At 41.4% G+C, this 17,423-nt stretch overlaps 1 protein-coding gene across 7 annotated transcripts in view; it reads right to left on the reverse strand.

Moving 5' to 3' along the window:
* Window positions 1-17,423, reverse strand: part of NFASC (neurofascin) — a 252,192-nt gene that overhangs the window by 58,991 nt on the left and 175,778 nt on the right. For all 7 annotated transcript variants that reach the window (XM_051998553.1, XM_051998554.1, XM_051998549.1 and 4 more), the window contains 8 exons: window positions 15,971-16,082; window positions 14,555-14,739; window positions 12,852-12,983; window positions 6,073-6,216; window positions 4,903-5,014; window positions 4,324-4,490; window positions 2,670-2,817; window positions 167-291 (listed from right to left, as the gene is read on the reverse strand). In XM_051998553.1, the coding sequence (XP_051854513.1) occupies window positions 167-291; window positions 2,670-2,817; window positions 4,324-4,490; window positions 4,903-5,014; window positions 6,073-6,216; window positions 12,852-12,983; window positions 14,555-14,739; window positions 15,971-16,082 (1,125 nt within the window). The remainder of the gene's footprint in view (window positions 1-166; window positions 292-2,669; window positions 2,818-4,323; window positions 4,491-4,902; window positions 5,015-6,072; window positions 6,217-12,851; window positions 12,984-14,554; window positions 14,740-15,970; window positions 16,083-17,423) is intronic.

Consider the following 17,423-nt stretch of genomic DNA (forward strand, 5'->3'; position numbering starts at 1 on the left):
AAATTCCCTTAGATGCTCTGAAAATGTTGCTAGATCAAACAATTCTCATATTGAATTAGACCTTATTGAATGTGGGCACAGCACTCTGAAATTGGCCCATGTGTGTGGGTATACAATGGGGGAAGGGGAAGGTTGGCCAGTGACCTACAAACACAGGGGCAGTTACCTAGCACGGTGAGATAGGCCTTGGCTATGTCCCGGTCAAGCTCGGTGCTGGCCATACAGGTGTAGCTTCCTTGGTCCCGGTCAGCCACACCAAAGATGGTGAGGGTGTCCTCTTCCTTCTTCATCCTGAAAAGGAGAAGAGATAGTAGAGTGACCAGGGAGGGAGGAAAGTAAACAGGTACTGAGGGGTTGATTTTAAGGGGAAAGCCTCTTTTTTAACTTCTTTTATGGAGAGAGCACTAAAAACTAAGCTCAAATTATAATTTTCTTTTAGGCGTTGAATTCAGATCTTTGAATCTTTTTTGGAGGAGGGAGGGAAGGGAGAAGTGGTAAAAAAAATATTTAATTGTTTAAGCTCAAAATATAAAAGGAAACCAAGATGGTTTTTCCTCCTTTATAACTACTCTGATCTTGTTCCCCAAATCCCACCTTTATTTTCACTTCTTTGCCTGTCATCATGGTCCTACACAATGAAATGACACCCTCCTGATCCTTCAATGCTCCAAACCCAAGTGTTGAGGACCTATTCAAAGGATCACTTCCCCCTCCCCCATGAAGTTCTTTTCTAATTAGTTAAACTCAAACAGCTCTCCTCTGAACCCCCATGGCCGCTATGGTCTGCATCTTATCCAGTACTGTTCTCTGCTATGTTTCATGACTTTCTGGGGGGAGGACTATTCTATACCAAGCATACAGTAGGCCTGCAATAAATACTTGTTGATTCATCATTGAGAGGCAATGTGGTACAGTGGAACATGCTGAATTTGGAGTCAAAGGACCTGAGTTCTAGTCCCGGCTCTGCTATTTATTACCTGTGTGACAGTGAGTAAGTTATTTTTGGAGCCTCATTTACAACGAGGAGGTTGAATTTGATGATCTCTGAGGTTCCTTCCAATTCTAAAATTATGATCCTATGATCTCACTTCTTCCCACACCTCCAGCCCACAATAAGCCTTAAGGATTTTTTTCAGGCCTGCATCTCCTCTCAGCCCTTAGGTAGAGTCAGGTCTAGCTCTGAGTTGCGTATATAATTACCTCTAGATCTAAGAATATTTACCATTGATGTCTTTGGGAAAAGGACACTAGAGATATTTTAAGGCAATAATTATCATGATCAATTAAGTGTCTGCAAAGGATCTGAGTATCGTACAATAATAAGAGGCTTGGTGCAGAGGGATGGTTAGTTGAGGAGGAAAAAAAAATATTTTTTTTCAGTTACCAGTAGAAGCTAACAAGAACAATTAAAAAACAAACAAACAAAAAACCCTTCAGGATACCCTGGCTGATCACTTAAGACTCAGTAGTCATTGAGGTTCCTGACTCCAAGATGGTTAAGAAGAGAAAAGTTGCAATGATAAATTACAGACTCTCTTCACTATTAAGAGGTCCCGATAATTAAACAAATCAAATAAGCCAAGGATGGCTTGAATATTCATTCTACAAGATGACTTTGTGGGAGATGACTCAGGTCAACCCTGCCCTCTACTGGAGAATAGGGGCATTGCTAGTGGGTCTAGGGATACTGCTAGTGGGTCTGAGAGATGCTGGAAACACTGGCCCTATGGAACCACCAGATAATGTTAAGTAATGCAAATGAGGATCGGAGATTCACTGACAGGAGACAAAAGGAGAAAAGTGACAAGGGAGAACATGAGAAAAACAAACAGGAAGAAAATAAGGGCAAGATAGAAGAATACAGGAGAAAAAGAGGGAGGAACAAGAGAAAGGGGAGAGTGAGAAATATGGTGAAAGAGGGAGATGGGAAAAGAAAAGGAATAAAGGGAGAGGCAAGGAAAAGAGAGGCAAGAGAGAGCAAAGAGTGAAGGATAAAGGAAAAAAGAGGAGGAACAAGAGAAATAGGAGAGTGAGAAATGTGGAGGAGAAAAGGGAGGATGGGGAAAGAAAAGGAAAAGAAGGATGGACAGGGAGGAGAAAGGGGCAAGAGAGAACAAAATGAAAGATAAAGGAGAAGAGAGGGAGGGGCAAGAGAAAGATAAAAAGAAAGGGAAGGAATGAGGAGGGAGAAACAGAGAAAGAGGGAGAGGAGGCCGTGGTTCATAGGTACAATAGAATGAATCCAACAATATTCATCCTACCAGCCCTTCAGTGAAACCTATGACACTGCATGTCCATCACTGAGTTATATACCATGTATCCCTTGACAGAAACCTCAACATTTCAGAGAGCCATGATATTTTCAGGGGAAGGCTTCCTCTCCTACTGTGGAAATAGCAACCATTTTATACTTTAGTAAATGGCCCAATCTTTTGCTGATGAATATTTCTGACCATAGTTAGACTGACCCTCAGGAAATAGATACTGAAGGTTGTCATTAGACCTATAGTTGAAGATTTTCCAGCATAGTTGAACCTGTTGGAGTTTGTACTCTGCTAGCATGTCCTTGGAGAACCTACAATGAGGTCTCAATAAAAATTTAGTGGAAAGTTAGGTGGGGAGAAGGCCATCCAATCTGGCCCAAGAGGCAGGAGGGAGGAATGGGGGACCTGTTTCCAATGTAGAGCGGCTCATCATCCTTCAGCCAGTTGACTGTAAGCTTCAGAGTGGGGTCATGCTTCACTCGACACTCCAACACGACGTTTGAACCTCTCTTGACCACCTGGTCCTCAGGCACCCGAATTATCCGGGTGGGGTCTGTGGGGAAGTACAAGAAGCCCATTGACCCACCATCTTCAGGATCACAAACTGCCCTAAAGCCTCAGGCCTGTCACATAGATTGAAAGAAATCAAATTTAGGCAATTTCTGAATGTCTGTATTAATAGAGGCGAATCACAGTATTGTTCAGAACAGTGGGCAATCCAAAAATAATGTTTGGCTTTCTCTCTCTTTTTGGAAGTTCAGTTGGAAATAGCAAATTTTTTTCCTAATTTTATTTGGCCCACAATATCATCATGAGTCTGCATTCCTGGAACCCCTGCCATAAGTTAAAGGAGGGAGCTCAGGCTTGTTTCAGGGTGGGAGAAGGTGGCCTAGGATTAAACATTTGCAATGAGGAATCCCCAAGTGGATCATCCACACATGGGCATTGGAGAGCCAGTAGATATATCTCTAATTTGGTCTTGATTCAATTCAACAAGCATTTATTAAGTATCTACTATTTGCCGGGCGCTGTTCTAGGTACTCAAAATAAAACAGAAATGAAACTGTCCCTGGCTTCAATAAACTTACAAGTTAATGGGTGATGTAACATGTACACATATAAATATAAAATACATGCAAAACCATTTCCCTGGGAGGGCACTAGCACCTGGGGGTGGAGGGTGGGAATCAGAGTAGCCTTCCTCAAGGTTCTACAGTGTAGGAGGTGGCACTTGACTGGAACTTTGAAGTAATCTTGGAATTCTTTGAGGCTGAGATAAGGGCATTCTGGGCATGGGAGACAGGCAAAGGCATGACTTAGGAGATGAATGTCATATTCAAGGAATGGTAAATAGATCAGAGTGTCTGAAATTTCATGTGCATGGAGCAGAAACTGTGTAATAAGCCTGGAAAGTAGGCTAGAACAAGAAAGTTAAAGACTTTTAAAGGAAAACATGTTATCCTAGAGGTAAGAGAACCATAGAGATTCTTGAGTGACATGGGAAGATCTGTATTTAGGGACTGTCATTTTGGTGGCTGGGTGGAGCAGTAGCAGAAATTAAAGATAGGAAGTACAATTAGGAGCCTATTGTATGGTTTAGGTGAAAGGTGATGGCTGGGTGAGTGGAGAAAGGGGGACAGATGTGGGATATATTGAGGAGATAAAACTGTCAAGACTTGGCAACTGATTTAAAAAAAAATGAGAGGTAAGGGAGAGAAGTAAGGGAGAGACTTGATGTCTCTGAGTCTGCCAATTCTGGTGACTTAAAGTATAGTTGCACACTCAATAGAAATGGGGAAATTTGGAAGAGATTCTGGGTAAAGATAATGAGTTCTATTTTGGAAATGTTGAGTTTGATAAGCCTATGTGACATCCAGTTAGAAATGCTTAAAAAAAGCAGTTGGTGAAGAGATGAGAATTGCTCTAAAGACCTCAGTCATCTGCAGGGGTAGCACCTGAATTTGATGAGTTGGCAAGATAGACAGTGTGGAGGGAGGGATCTCTGGGGTGCTCTCATCAGCAGGGGGTGAGTGAGACTGATGTTCCCTAGTGCCTCTACCTTTGACCTCCAGGCGGACTTGGTTCTCTGCTTTGCCCAGGATGTTGGTGGCCACACAAGTATAGATGCCCTGGTCTTCTTTTCGGGCCATGGTCATCTCCAAGCTGCCGTTCTCATGGACTTGGTAGTTGCCACCATCCAGGTTGCTCCCCTGCCCATTCTTAAACCTCGCAACACAGCAAAAGAGACCACAGCATAATGAGGCAGGAGATGAAAAGGGCAGCTAAGGACAGGGAAGGGAGAAACAAGTAACCAGCCCACAGGGGAATCATTACAGGGCAACAGAAAGAACAGCTCTCAGAGGAGTAACTGGGAGTCTAGAGACCTAAGTCTTTTGTCACTAACTCACTGTGTAATCTTGAAAAAATTATTTCTCTTCTCTGGATCTCAGCTTTCTCCTCTGTACAACAAAATTAGTGGTCACTAAGACTTTTCCAGTTCTAAAATTCAATTTTTAAAAATTTTTCAGTATTTGCTGAGACTTACACTAGTCCCATGCAAAGTTTTGTGGGTTACAAAGGAGACATACATGGCAGGTGCTGCCCACAGAAGGTGGGGCCAGACATGACCAGAGCTTACCATCGGAGGGTGGGGATTGGGGAGCCAAAGAAAGGACAGTCCAGCCGAGTCCGGTTATAATGGATCACCTTGATGAGCTGGTTCCGAGGGGACAACATCCGAGGAGGTACATCTGAAACCCATATTGTACCTGTTTGAGACTACTGGGCTAACTGGCTCCTTCCTTCTTACATGCTTTTTTGGGAGGCAGGGGAACAACCCTTGATCTTGGACCATTTTCCTATCTCCCATTTATCCATGTACCCTCTTCCATCAATTTCACCAACCCTAAGGAGCCTTTCAGGATTGGGTGAGAATGGGATAGGGTGCTATCATGGTATTTGAAACAATTTTTCAAAATTAGGACTAGGGAGTAGACTTATGATTTCATTGGTATAGAGGATGCTCAGGTGAGGAAATTTCCTCTACCAATGCAGGTTAGATTTTCTTTCCAAGTTATGTATAAGGTGAGGTGACTTGCCCAGGATCCCAAAGCTAATACATGTCAAAAGGTGAGACTTAAAACTAGGTCTTCTGGCTTCATAGCCATCTCTCCATTCACTGCTTCTGGTTTTCCAAAATTATTCAGTAGTAAATACTGGATGAAATACCCCCTACACATTCTTTCTGAAGTCCATGAACTCTTCTAGCTATTTTTTCCTTTCTTCCTCTCACTGCTTTTAATTTCTGCACTGAGTACAGAAAACATATTCAGTCCATCTCTAATCCTGGGTTCTGGCACCAATACTCAGATTAAGAAATTCAACTCACAAAAACTTAAAATGGCAAGATACATCCACTATCCCATATTCATATGAGTGGACAGTAGACCAATGCTTATTTTCATGGCTGAAGTAATTCTGCATCCATCTGTCTACTCAAGTCTCCCTTTAGTAGAAATGCACAATTCTCTCCCTACTCCAGAAAAATCTCACACACACTCCCACATTCAGCCCTGTTCCAACCCAATCACCAAATAGCCAGGATCTATGCTGGTCTGGTGCCCTCCCCTTAGAACACAAAGGACCATCTTTTTCTCTTCTATGAAATAGCTAATCACAAGCATGCTATTGCTGTAACTGAAAAAGAAGAAAAGGAGCTAGTCTTTCTTGGATTGGATCACCCAATTCTCCCTCTTTCCCCACTGCTTTCACATGTCCCCAAGTACCAAGTTACCTGTTGCATACTTACCCAGAACACTGACGAAGGCATTGGCTAGAAGGTAACCATGATCGTTGGATGCATTACATTGATACACTGCGCTGCTGCCAATCTGAGTGTCCCGGAATATGATGGTGTCTCCAGCTACCTCACGACTTGGGTTGGGCGGTGCCACTAGAGATGAAGGAGAGAGATTCTGCAAGTTGTGATATATGGATGCAATGGAATACTATTGTGCTATGAGAAATATTGAGCAGGTGGATTTCAGAAAGACCTGAAAAGATTTACATGAACTGATGCTGAGTGAAGTGAGCAGAACCAGGAGAACATTGTACACAAAAACAGCCACACTGTGTGAGGATCAACTGTGATTGACTTAGCTCTTCTTAGTAATATAATGATCCAAGAAATTCCAAAAGACTCATGATGAAAAATGCTATCCACATCCAAAGAAAGAACTATGGAAGCCGACTGCAGATTGAAGCATACTATTTTCACTTTTTTGTTTTTTGTTATTGTTTTCCCCTTCTGTTCTGTTTCTTCTTTCACAACATGACTAATGTGGGTATATATTTACATGATTGCACATGTAAAATCTATATCAGATTGCTTGTAGTTTTGGAGAGGGAGAAAAAAGTTGAAATTCAAAATCTTATTTAAAATGAATGTCTGAAAATTAGCTTTATATGTAATTGGAAAAAATAAAATACTACGCTGAAGACCATGGGTTTACCTGTTAGGACCTCATGGTATGGGGACCTCTGTGTGGATTAGACTGGGACTCAGAGCACCCAGATTCTGGCCCCGATTCTGCTAACCCTCTGTGATCTTGGGCACTCAGTCCAAACTTTAGTTCCTTAATCTGTCAAGTGAGAATAATAATCCCAATCAGCCTTTATTAGAAGGTGACTGTAAGAATTCAGTGAGATAATATAATTTAAAAACTATGAAAAGTAACTAAAATGAGACAGTGTGAGGCAGTACAAGGATGGATTTGGAAACATAGGGTCCAGATTTGAATTCTGACTCTGACACAAGCTACTGCAGAGCCATCGACAATTTATGTTACCTTTGTAGTCTCAGTTTCCTCATCTAGCAAATGAGGAGGCCAGATCAGATGGCTGATGAGATCCCTTCCAATGCTAGGTTTATGGTTCTATTAGCAGACTGGTGATGAGATGAAAGCCTTGGATTACTTGCGATATTTTCAGAGCATTCAGTCTTATACTGAAAGGAAGAGGGATGCTGGAACTGGGATGTTAGACTTTGAACTAGGAGACCCAAACTCAGGTCTCCTCTCAGAAACACCTGGCAATATGATCTTGGACAAGTCACTTAAAATACCAGTGATTTTTGAACAGTGGAGTGTTATCTTACTTGTTGTTGTTCCATTTCAGTCATGTCTGACTCTTCCTGACCCTATTTGGGGTTTTCTTGGCAGAGAAACTAGAAGGGTCTGCCATTTCCTTCTCCAACTAATTTGACAGATGAGGAAACTGAGACAGATAGGGTTAAGGGACTTGCTCAGGGTCACACAGCTACTCAGCATTTGGGGCTGACTTTGAACTCAAGAAGATGAGTCTTCCTGACTCCAGATTGATCACTCTCTGCACTAAGGTATCACTTAGCTGCCCACATACCTCATAGAGTAGTGAGAAAAGCATCCTACTGACCTTAAGGCATTATATAAGTATGAACCATTATCATTACGATTATTCTTCACTTCATTTTTCCTCATATTGATTGGAGTTCATAGAGAAATGGTCCAAGGAAAAATTGTTCTCTAGCTCTATTATTATGTAATTTTTCTCAATCTATTTGATAGGGCTCAGACAGAAGCAGTCCTGAGACAAGTTGTCTTCCTGCTGATTATCTTTCATATTCCATGTTCTATGAACCACTGCACAGATGGAGAAAAATAACTGCTTTTTGTAGTTGAATAAAAGTATTCTGTAGGCTCATAAAAAGCCTGCAGTAGCAGGCAGGATGTACCTCCATCTACTCACCCCTTGATTTTGATTTTATCCCCTTTATATTTTAATATAGAGTCCTGGAATCTAGTCCAAAGTCCAACACCACGTTAAATTTGAAAACATTTTGTTCACATAGCTTGGAGACTGAGGATTGGTAGTGACAATGAATAATAATAACATTAGTTGGCATTTATATAGCATTTAGGCTTACAGGGGATCCTCATGAACCCTGGGATTGGGTATTATTATTATTCTCACTTGATTCATGAACAAATGGAGGAAACAATTTCTTCTTTAAGTTTTCATAGATCAATGATACATATAGGAGGAGATTGTGGGCGATAGTTGGGTCTGTAATAATGCTCCAGTTTTAGTATAGTTTATTGGTTGAGCCCACAAGAGGGTTTTGAGGTCTGTATTTGTTGTATGGGGGTTTGTCACATATCGATTCATGAAAAAGTGAGCTTCTAATGCATAATTCTAGCTAGCAAGTCATGTCTTGGTGGATAGTTAGTGTTGATGTGTCCCACAGTTTCTTCAGCTTTCTTTCAATAATTCCCTTGATCATGAATGAATACAGCTAGTAGATAAAGCACTGGAGTTAGGAAGATTTGAATTCAAATCTGGTTTTAGACTAGCTGTGTAATACTGGGGAGATTATTTAATTTGTCTACCTCAGTTTCCTCATCTGTAAAATGGGGATCTTAATAACATCTATCTCTCTGGGTTGTTGATGATCAATTCAGATAATATCTGTAAAATGCTATGGAAACCTTAAAATTAATATGCTCAGTCATTTTCAGTCATGTCTACCTCTTCATGACACCGCTGGAGGTTTTCTTGGCAAAGAAATTGGAGTGGTTTGCCATTTCCATTTCCAATTCATTTTACAGATGAGAAAACTGAGGCAAACATATTAAGTGACTTGCTCAGGGTCACTAGATGCTAGTAAGTATCTAAGGCTGGATTTGAATATGGGAAGATGATTTTTTCTGATTCCAGGTCCAGAACTCTATTTCATTACCTAGTTGCCCCAGAGTGTTATATAAATCACTATGATGATAATGATGATTAAATCTGGGCTTCTTAAGAATAGCAATTCTGGGGCAGCTAGGTGGTATAGTGGATAGAGCACTAGCCCTGAAGTCAGGAAGACCCGAGTTCAAATGTGGCCTCAGACACTTAACACTTGCTAGCTGTGTGACCCTGGGCAAGTCACTGAAACCCAATTGCCTCAGCAAAATATATATATATATATATCTCACTTCTGGGATAGCAAAATTTAAGATTCCATAGTTAAAGAGTGATCCGAGCACACGGGGTTTCATAACTCAGGTGCTACATTGGCGGGTTTTTGTAATTATGTGTCTATTCTCCCCAGTTGATACTGAGTTCATTAATGGAAGTGTGACATATATTTATGTGTGAATTGTGAGGTATATATTATTTATATATTTGTTTTAATATAGGAATACCTGTGGTGACATTTCTTTTGCCTTGCTGTCAAGTAAGTGGCTAAAAAAAAAGAATAACCCTTTTGTGACATTATTATTATATCTGCTTACTTTGATCTATAGAAAAGCAGCAGTGTGGAGTGGGTGGCAGGAAGAAAATCTGGGGCTCAGCTATATCCCTAACTCAGTATATTACTTTATAGGGACAAGTCTCTTATTTCTAATTTCCTTCAACTAGAGGAATGGGGAAAAATCCCCTTTTGGGGATTCTATGAAGAGAGAATGGAGTACTCATTTCCAAAATAAAAGTTCTATAGAAACTTTTGAGACTGTTGGTATTAAATTTTTTTTAGCATTTATGAGGTGGTATCCCCCATAATGACCTGAGTTAACCCACACAGCCACTCAAGACTTTTAAACACAAAAATTCACAATTGCTGGAAGACTTGGTACTTGGGATCAGATAACTTGCCTGGGATTTGACACAGACCTGGATGGAAGTAAAGCTGTGTGCAGGGACCCAGGAGTCTGGCCTCCCAGGCGCCGCTCTCCAGACAGCTATTTTGAGCCTAGAGACTAGAGAATCAGCAAAAGCTGAATTCAGACCAGGTCAGCATCTCCATCTCCCCCTCCTCCTATCACTAAAAGGCTCCAATGCCATCAATTCCTTGCCTGCCAGCTCTAGAAGATCCATAGAATTGATTTTTCCTCTCATCAATCTCCCCCAATACTCAGAGCTATCTGCTTCCTCAGTGAGAGTGGTAGGTGACATTTCTAAAGCTGACCCTTCATCACAGTCCCTGGGTGTGGGATTTATTTATCAGTAAAGCAGAGGGTCAGAGATATTTGCAGCCTTCAACAATAAAGTGCATGAGGATGTGGGAAATTGGGGAGAGGGGGCACTTTCCATGGCTGAGAGCTGTACTTGTTTTTTTTTAGATCTAGAGTCCACTATAGGGCTCTGAAGTCTAAATTTGGCTCCTGTAGCAAAAAGAATCTGTTCAAGTAGGGTTGTTTTTATAGCTTACTTGCTCAGAAAAAATGAACAATGATTTCTCAGGAAATGCTATGACACCATAGCATCTAGCTGTGAGGAATCCTGAAGGTCATTTGGTGTGATGGACTAGGGCATTAGGAAGACCAAAATTCATTGGATTATGCCTCAGACTTCTCAGTGTTTGTTTGTCTCCTCATTTGTAAAACGATAAGATTTGCCTCTGAGTTTCCTTACAGCTTTCCCGAAGATGGGGGAAATCAATGACTGCCAACCAACTTTTCCAGGAAAGTTCTTCCCTAAATTCAGCCCTAAACATGGGGTTTATAACCTGGGGTCTGTGAGTCTTTTTTTTAAATTAACATCTGTATTTTCATATAATTGTTTTTCTCTGTTATCCTATTTATTTTATTCAGTTAAAAAGAAGTCCATAGAACTATGTCCAAAGTGCTATCAAACTGTGTACACCATTTGATCCAGCAGTGTCTCTACTGTATCTCTATTCCAAAGAGGGAAAAGGACTCACATGTGCAAAAATGTTTGTTAATAGCCTTTTTTATAGGGGAAAGGAACAAGGAAACTGGAAACTGCCCATCAGATGGGGAATGACTGAATAAGTTATGGTATATGAAGGTAATGGAATATTATTGTTCTCTAAGAAATGATCAGCAGGATGATTTCAGAAAAGCCTGGGAAAAGTCACATGAACTGATGCTGAGTGAAGTGAGTAGAACCAAGAGAACATTGTACATAGCAACAGCAAGCTTATATGATGACCAACTGTGATGGACTTGGCTCTTCAACGATGAGGTGATTCAGTCCAATTCCAATAGATTATGATAGCCATCTGCATCCAAAGAACTATGGGGACTGAATGTGGATTACAGCATAGTATTTTCACCTCTTTTGTTATTGTTATTGTTTGCTTGCTTGTTTTTTCTTTCTCATTTCCTCCCTTTTTGATCTGATTTTTCTTGTGCAGGATGATGAATGTGGAAATATGTATAATTTGACCTATATTGGATTACTTGCTGTCTAGGGGAGGGGAAAAGAGGGATGGAGGGAGAAAAATTTGGAACCCAGGGTTTTGTATTTTTTTGAAATTTGACATTTATCTCTTTGCATATATTTTGAAAAATAAAAAAACTATTATTATTTTTTAAAAGTCCATAGGCTTCATCAGATTACCAAAGGGGTCAAATTCAAGACTAATACTTTTGCAGTGCAGAATATCATTTTCTCTCTTATTCTGCCCTCATGAAAAAATGGAAATCAGTCACTCACTCTTCCCAGTATGTTATGTGAAGAAATGGAATTTCTTGATGAACTTTAGGGGGAAAACTGGTCATGGTTATGTTTTGAATAGTCTCTGTTAGGTTTAGTGTAGTTATGGGAGCTTCATCACATGGTGTGTGTGTGTGGGTGATATATGAGACCATTCTGGCTTGGGGAATGGAAGAATTTGTTTGGCAGTCTTTAAGTTTCTAATTAAGATATTTTAGATGCCATGTGCCAGGGGATAGAGGTAGAGCATTACAGTGCTAAATGCAACTAAGTCTTAATCTGTCAATCAGCATTTATTAATTGTTCACTACTTGTCATACAATGTGAAGATAAAAGACAAATAATGTCTGCCCTTAAGGAACCTGATTTTTTTTAAGGGAGAAGAAATAATACATGCACATATTAATATATACAAATGGATACTGGGGAATATGGGATAGAGGAGGACCTTAGCAGTTGGAAAAATTAGGAAAGGATTCATATAGGAGATAATTCTTGATTTGGGTATTTAAGGAAATTAAGGATTCTAAGAAGAGAAGTCAGAAAGGAATGCACTGCAGCCAGAAGGGACCTCCAAGGAAAAGACAAGCAGATAGGAAATAGATTATTGTGTATGAGGAACATTTCCTACTACTGGTCAACCAGCCTTGGCTTGAAGACCTCTAAATAAGAAGGGATATACTACTTCTAAAGAAAGGACAGAATAGTTTTGATTCAAATTCTGTTGGGAACCCAAGGGGAGAGGACTGGAGAATGGGACAAGTGTACTTGTTAGGAAGCTTTTCTTTAAATTAAACTAAAATCTGCCTCTATCCACCATTCCTAGTTTTTGACTCTAGGACCAAACATTACAAGTCTAATCCCTTTTCTATATGACAAATCTAACATGTTTGCCAGACTACACTCAATTCCTTCAAAAAATTTTCCTATGGCACAATCTTTCATTCCCTCAATATTCCAGTGGCTCTCCTCTCTGACTTGTTAAAAATTAAAATAAAAAATGTGGTACCTAAAACTGAACACAATATTGCAGATGTGATCCATCAAGGACAAAATATAGTTCTTTTGAGCACCCAGTCTGGGAAAAACATCATATCGCCTTACCTTCCAAAGGATCCCCATTCACCAGCCATTGGACAGTGGGCTTGGGATTCCCATTGGCCCGACACACCAGCCTTCCATCTTCACCGGGGGCCAGGATAAGGTTCTTGGGTTCATCTAGCCAATAAGGGGCGGCTGAAAGACAAGGACAGCCATGGGCCAGCCAGTCAGATGGGATGGGGAAGGAATAAGAAAACCAAATCAATGGCTCCTCTAGGGAGAAGCCCCAGACCTGGGAGCACTGCTACTTAAACTACAGCCCAGGTCTCCCTATAATAACCTGGTATTCCTTTTATTGACAACAATCAGCCTGCAAACAGACCGTTGGTCAGGGCTCTAGATGGCACAGAATAGTAGTTTATCATGTCTACGTAGGTTAGCGAATGGGGGAACATGCATTAAGCTGGACAGTCTGGGTCTTTATTTGCAAGGCCATTTTGCCCCTCCCCAGCTAGCTCCTTAGCTGCCTGTGGGTAGAGCCTCAGCTGGTTTTTTTTTTTGCTAATTCCTTTCACCTTTGAATTTTGCTTGTGGTGCTTGTGGCACTAATGAGACTAAGATCACAAGGCCAATTACCTTCAAACCAAGAAATGCCATGCCATGATTAATGGACTACCTTCCCCACCCTGGCCAGCCAACTTTGCAGATGTGATCTCTAAGAGATGCTGGATAAGGAAGTGTGGATGACTCAGTACAACGATAAGTACCAAATAACTACATAATACAACTGAGTACTACTTTAAGAAATATTCCAAGCCCACGTCTTCCTGAGAACGGAGAATTCCCCGTGTTTGTATGTGAAGTGAAATCTTGCCCCTTTCTTTTATTAGCTGAGTTATCAGTGACATTTCCTTTATTTATTTCCTAAAAGAAGCATAGCACTCACCCATAAACACAGAGAAAATACCAAGAGACAGCACACCAAGGAACAGGAACGCAAAATGAAAAAAAATACCAACACAACATGCCAACAGGCTTTGTGGTTGTGATTCAAATGGTGATGGTGGGGTAGAAGGATGGTGGAGGGAAATCTGCCTTAGAGGAGGAGCCACAGTCAATATGGAGAAGTGGGTATAGATATCTCCCTCCCTCTCCCTCTCTGTAGTCTTTCTCTGTGTCTCTCTGTCTTTTTCTGTCTCTGTCTGCCTCTCATCTCTCTCTCATCTCTCTTTCCACCTGTCTCTGTCTCTCTGTATATCATTTTCTTTGTCTCTCTCCACCTCTTTCTTTCTCTGTATTTGCTCTCTCTGTCTCTCTCTCTCTCTTTGTTTCTGTCTCTTTCTACCTCTCTTTCTGTGTCTCTCTGTCTCTTTGTCTCTTCTCTCTTTCTATCTTTCATCTCTGTCTCTTTCTATCTCTCATCTTATCTTTTCCACCTTTCTGTCCCTGTTTCTCTCTCTCCACCTCTCTTTTTCTGTGTCTCTCTGTCTCTTTGTCTGTCTGTCTATCTCTGTCTCTGTCACACACACACACACACACACACACACACACACACACACACACACTGCATCCCCTCCATCCACTCAGTGGTGGGCAATGGTGACTGCTGGTGGATGGATGCTCCACAGCTCATGGGGTGTTGGGTGGCTCCTCCTGCCCTTCTCTCTCAGGAAGAGGAGGGATGGTGGTAGTAGTGGTGACAAGGCTGGGGGGAAGGAGTTGTTGGACAGGCAAAATAATCATAATGAGAAATACACACAACGTACCCTTTACTCTCACCGAGATCGTGTGCCGGATGCTGCCCATCTTGTTGGAGGCCAGACAGAAATACTCCCCAGAGTCCTCCTCTGAGACATTGGTGATACGCAGGGCCTTATTAAAGTTTTCAAATTTGACCTTGCCGGCTGGAAGGTCCCCACCTTTCTTGTACCATGCGATGTCTGGTGCTGGTCTAGGAGGGTCAGATGCATCGGGAAATAAAAAGTGGACATGTTAAGCTCTTGCTGGGATTCTATAGAAAGCTAGACTAGCTACCCCTACAGTTTCTTCCAAAGCTCCAGTTCTATAACGTTAGGAACCTATAACAGGGGCCCCTAAGCAGCTGGATCGATGAAATGACCTTTCCCTTTATCTTTTTTTTGGAGGGAAATTAGGTGTTTATTACTCTAGGTGGAGTATTGGAAACCCCCAAAATAGCTTAGGTGAACACTTTGTTAGGAGGAATCAGGTGACATTGGGCATCATGCATCTAACCTGGGAGGAAGAGGGTGGGGTGAAATATTTAACAAGGTGCAGGCTTGCCAAGGTGTAGGACTCATGGGACTGGGAAGCCTTGACCCCATGAACTAGTGGGAAAGAACTGGACTTGAGATCCAGTCAGGGAGTCACATATTGTAGCTAAGCCCCATGTGCTCAAGGAGAGACCTCCAGACTAGTTAAGCTGTTCTAAGAACATTAATCTAAAGCTGTTGCAACAGAAGTCTGCACAGATAATGGGCGTCTTAGGATAATATTCTCGGGCTCTAAAACTTGAGAATTTTGGACTTCAAAAGAACATATTATTTTAATTTCTTTCCCTTAGTGACTAATGATATCTTTCTGGAAAAACTCAACTTGTTTCTTGGACGGTCTAGGAGAGAAAGGGAGCATTTATGTGTGAAGGTTGGGAGAATGCAGAATGGAAGGAAACTTGAAATCCCCAGAGATTAAATAAAGATTGATGCTTAACAGTAAAAACATAAGAGGCCCCAATCTCCAATTCAGAGGTACTAGTCTGGTATTGAGTTTATAAAGAAAAAAGAAAAAAAGAGAAAACTCTAAGTAGGATTGGAGCTAAGCACTCTTCTGCCTGATGTTTTCTTTGTAAATGAGTCTCCAGTTTTTGTTTTCCTTGGGGTGCTTCTAATTTCAATTCCAAGGACTAGATCTCCATTTATCAGGGTACATCAGGGCAGAGATTGAGTTACATATACAAGGTAACCAGCAAATTGGCACCAAAACAAGGCAGAATTTCTGACCCTTCTTTCTCTCTTTACTCAAATAACAGGGTCATTAGGATGGGTTTGGTGGGCTAGCTCAAGCATTTCACTTCAATAACACTAGAGAATGAAACCTGGTTAAAGCCCCTTTCTCAGATCTCTGAACAGAGCCAGAAAGAAGGTACAGACACAAATGGTACATACACCCCTGAGGCGATGCACTCCAGCAGCAAGTCCATGCCCCTCAGAACCATCTGGCTGCTTGACGTGCCCAGGGGATACATGAAGCTGGGCGTCCTCTCTGCGACTCCTCGGGCTGAAAGGGGACAAAATATGCTCTTATGAGTAAAGTCCTTGGAAATTTAAGTAGGTGGTATACTTTGGCTGGAGAGAAATCATTATTGTGCCTGTATCTTCTCCCATCTTAAGAAACTTTGCTCTGGATCTTATCCCATTGAACCCTTTTCCTAGATGTAGGATACCAAAGGAAGAATGAGACTCGCTAGTCGGCTAGGTCCCATCTGCTCTTCCTTCTCAAAAAAGACTCTCCATTCGGATGAGACATTTTGTGAAGAATCATCCTCTCATCATCCAAAATACACCTTTACTCTTCCAAAGAGCATGAGAGCAAGGAGTAAGGGGGTGTTGTATAGTAAGACCCTACCACCAAGAAGCCAAGCCATGTTTTGCCCATTAGAAATTGTTGTGATATATCCTCATCCCTGCGGCTTGCCCTTCCACTAGAGAAAGGAAATGGTAACGGAAAAGCTAGCACACAGATTACACAAAGCATACATGCTTAACATGCTCTTTGGGACCCTGGAGACACAGGGCAAGGATAGAGCTTCAAGGACACAGACATAATCTGAGACATCAGGCAAGAGTTATTAATGGTTTAGTGTAGAAGTGGAGAGTTAATAGGCAGGAATGGCAGGCATTGCATCCGCTCTGGGACCAGAACCAGTCTGTACTTTTACTAATGGCTTTGAAAGGGGGTGGAGGTGAGAGAGGAGAGTGTTAATTAGAAGTAAGATGATGAGGAGGGGATGTAAGGGGAGATAGCCATTCCTTTGGAGAATATGATTTACTATTCCTCTAGGCTTGGAAACAGCTTCCATATTAAAAAGCTCTGAAATTAATGAAATGACTTTTTGTTGTGCTGCTATTTTAAGGACCAAAGTCTCAAAGGCTTCAGTGCTGCTTTCAGGCTATAGAAAGGATGGTGAGATGAATGGAAGGAGACCTCAGAAGTGGATCCTCAAGTCAGGAGAGTCCACATAGCTCCACCTGGGCTGGGTCTTTCTGGCCATTGCTTTTTGCAAAGGATGATATTGAGAAAATTTGTAAAATAAGTTTTGCAAAGAGAACTTTGCAAAAGGAAGAATGGTATAAAAACACCTCCTGATAAGGAGCCACAGATAACAAGATAAAAACTAGGGGAATTTCAGATCACTCAGAGAAGGCTAGCTTGGAGTTATGGCATTAGGGAGGGGGTTTCAGGAAAAGCTATTTTCTTGGTGGGAGATACAGCTTAATGGGCCCCATCCTGAGCTGCCAGCGGCTGTTAAGTCCCTCAGAGATGTGTGAGGCGAAGAACAAAGTTGTTCATTGAGAAGGATTTAATCATTTCTGTCATGGAGAGGGGGCAGGGTGGTCT

Source organism: Antechinus flavipes, chromosome 4 (genome assembly GCF_016432865.1).
Source record: "Antechinus flavipes isolate AdamAnt ecotype Samford, QLD, Australia chromosome 4, AdamAnt_v2, whole genome shotgun sequence".
NCBI lineage: Eukaryota > Metazoa > Chordata > Mammalia > Dasyuromorphia > Dasyuridae > Antechinus > Antechinus flavipes.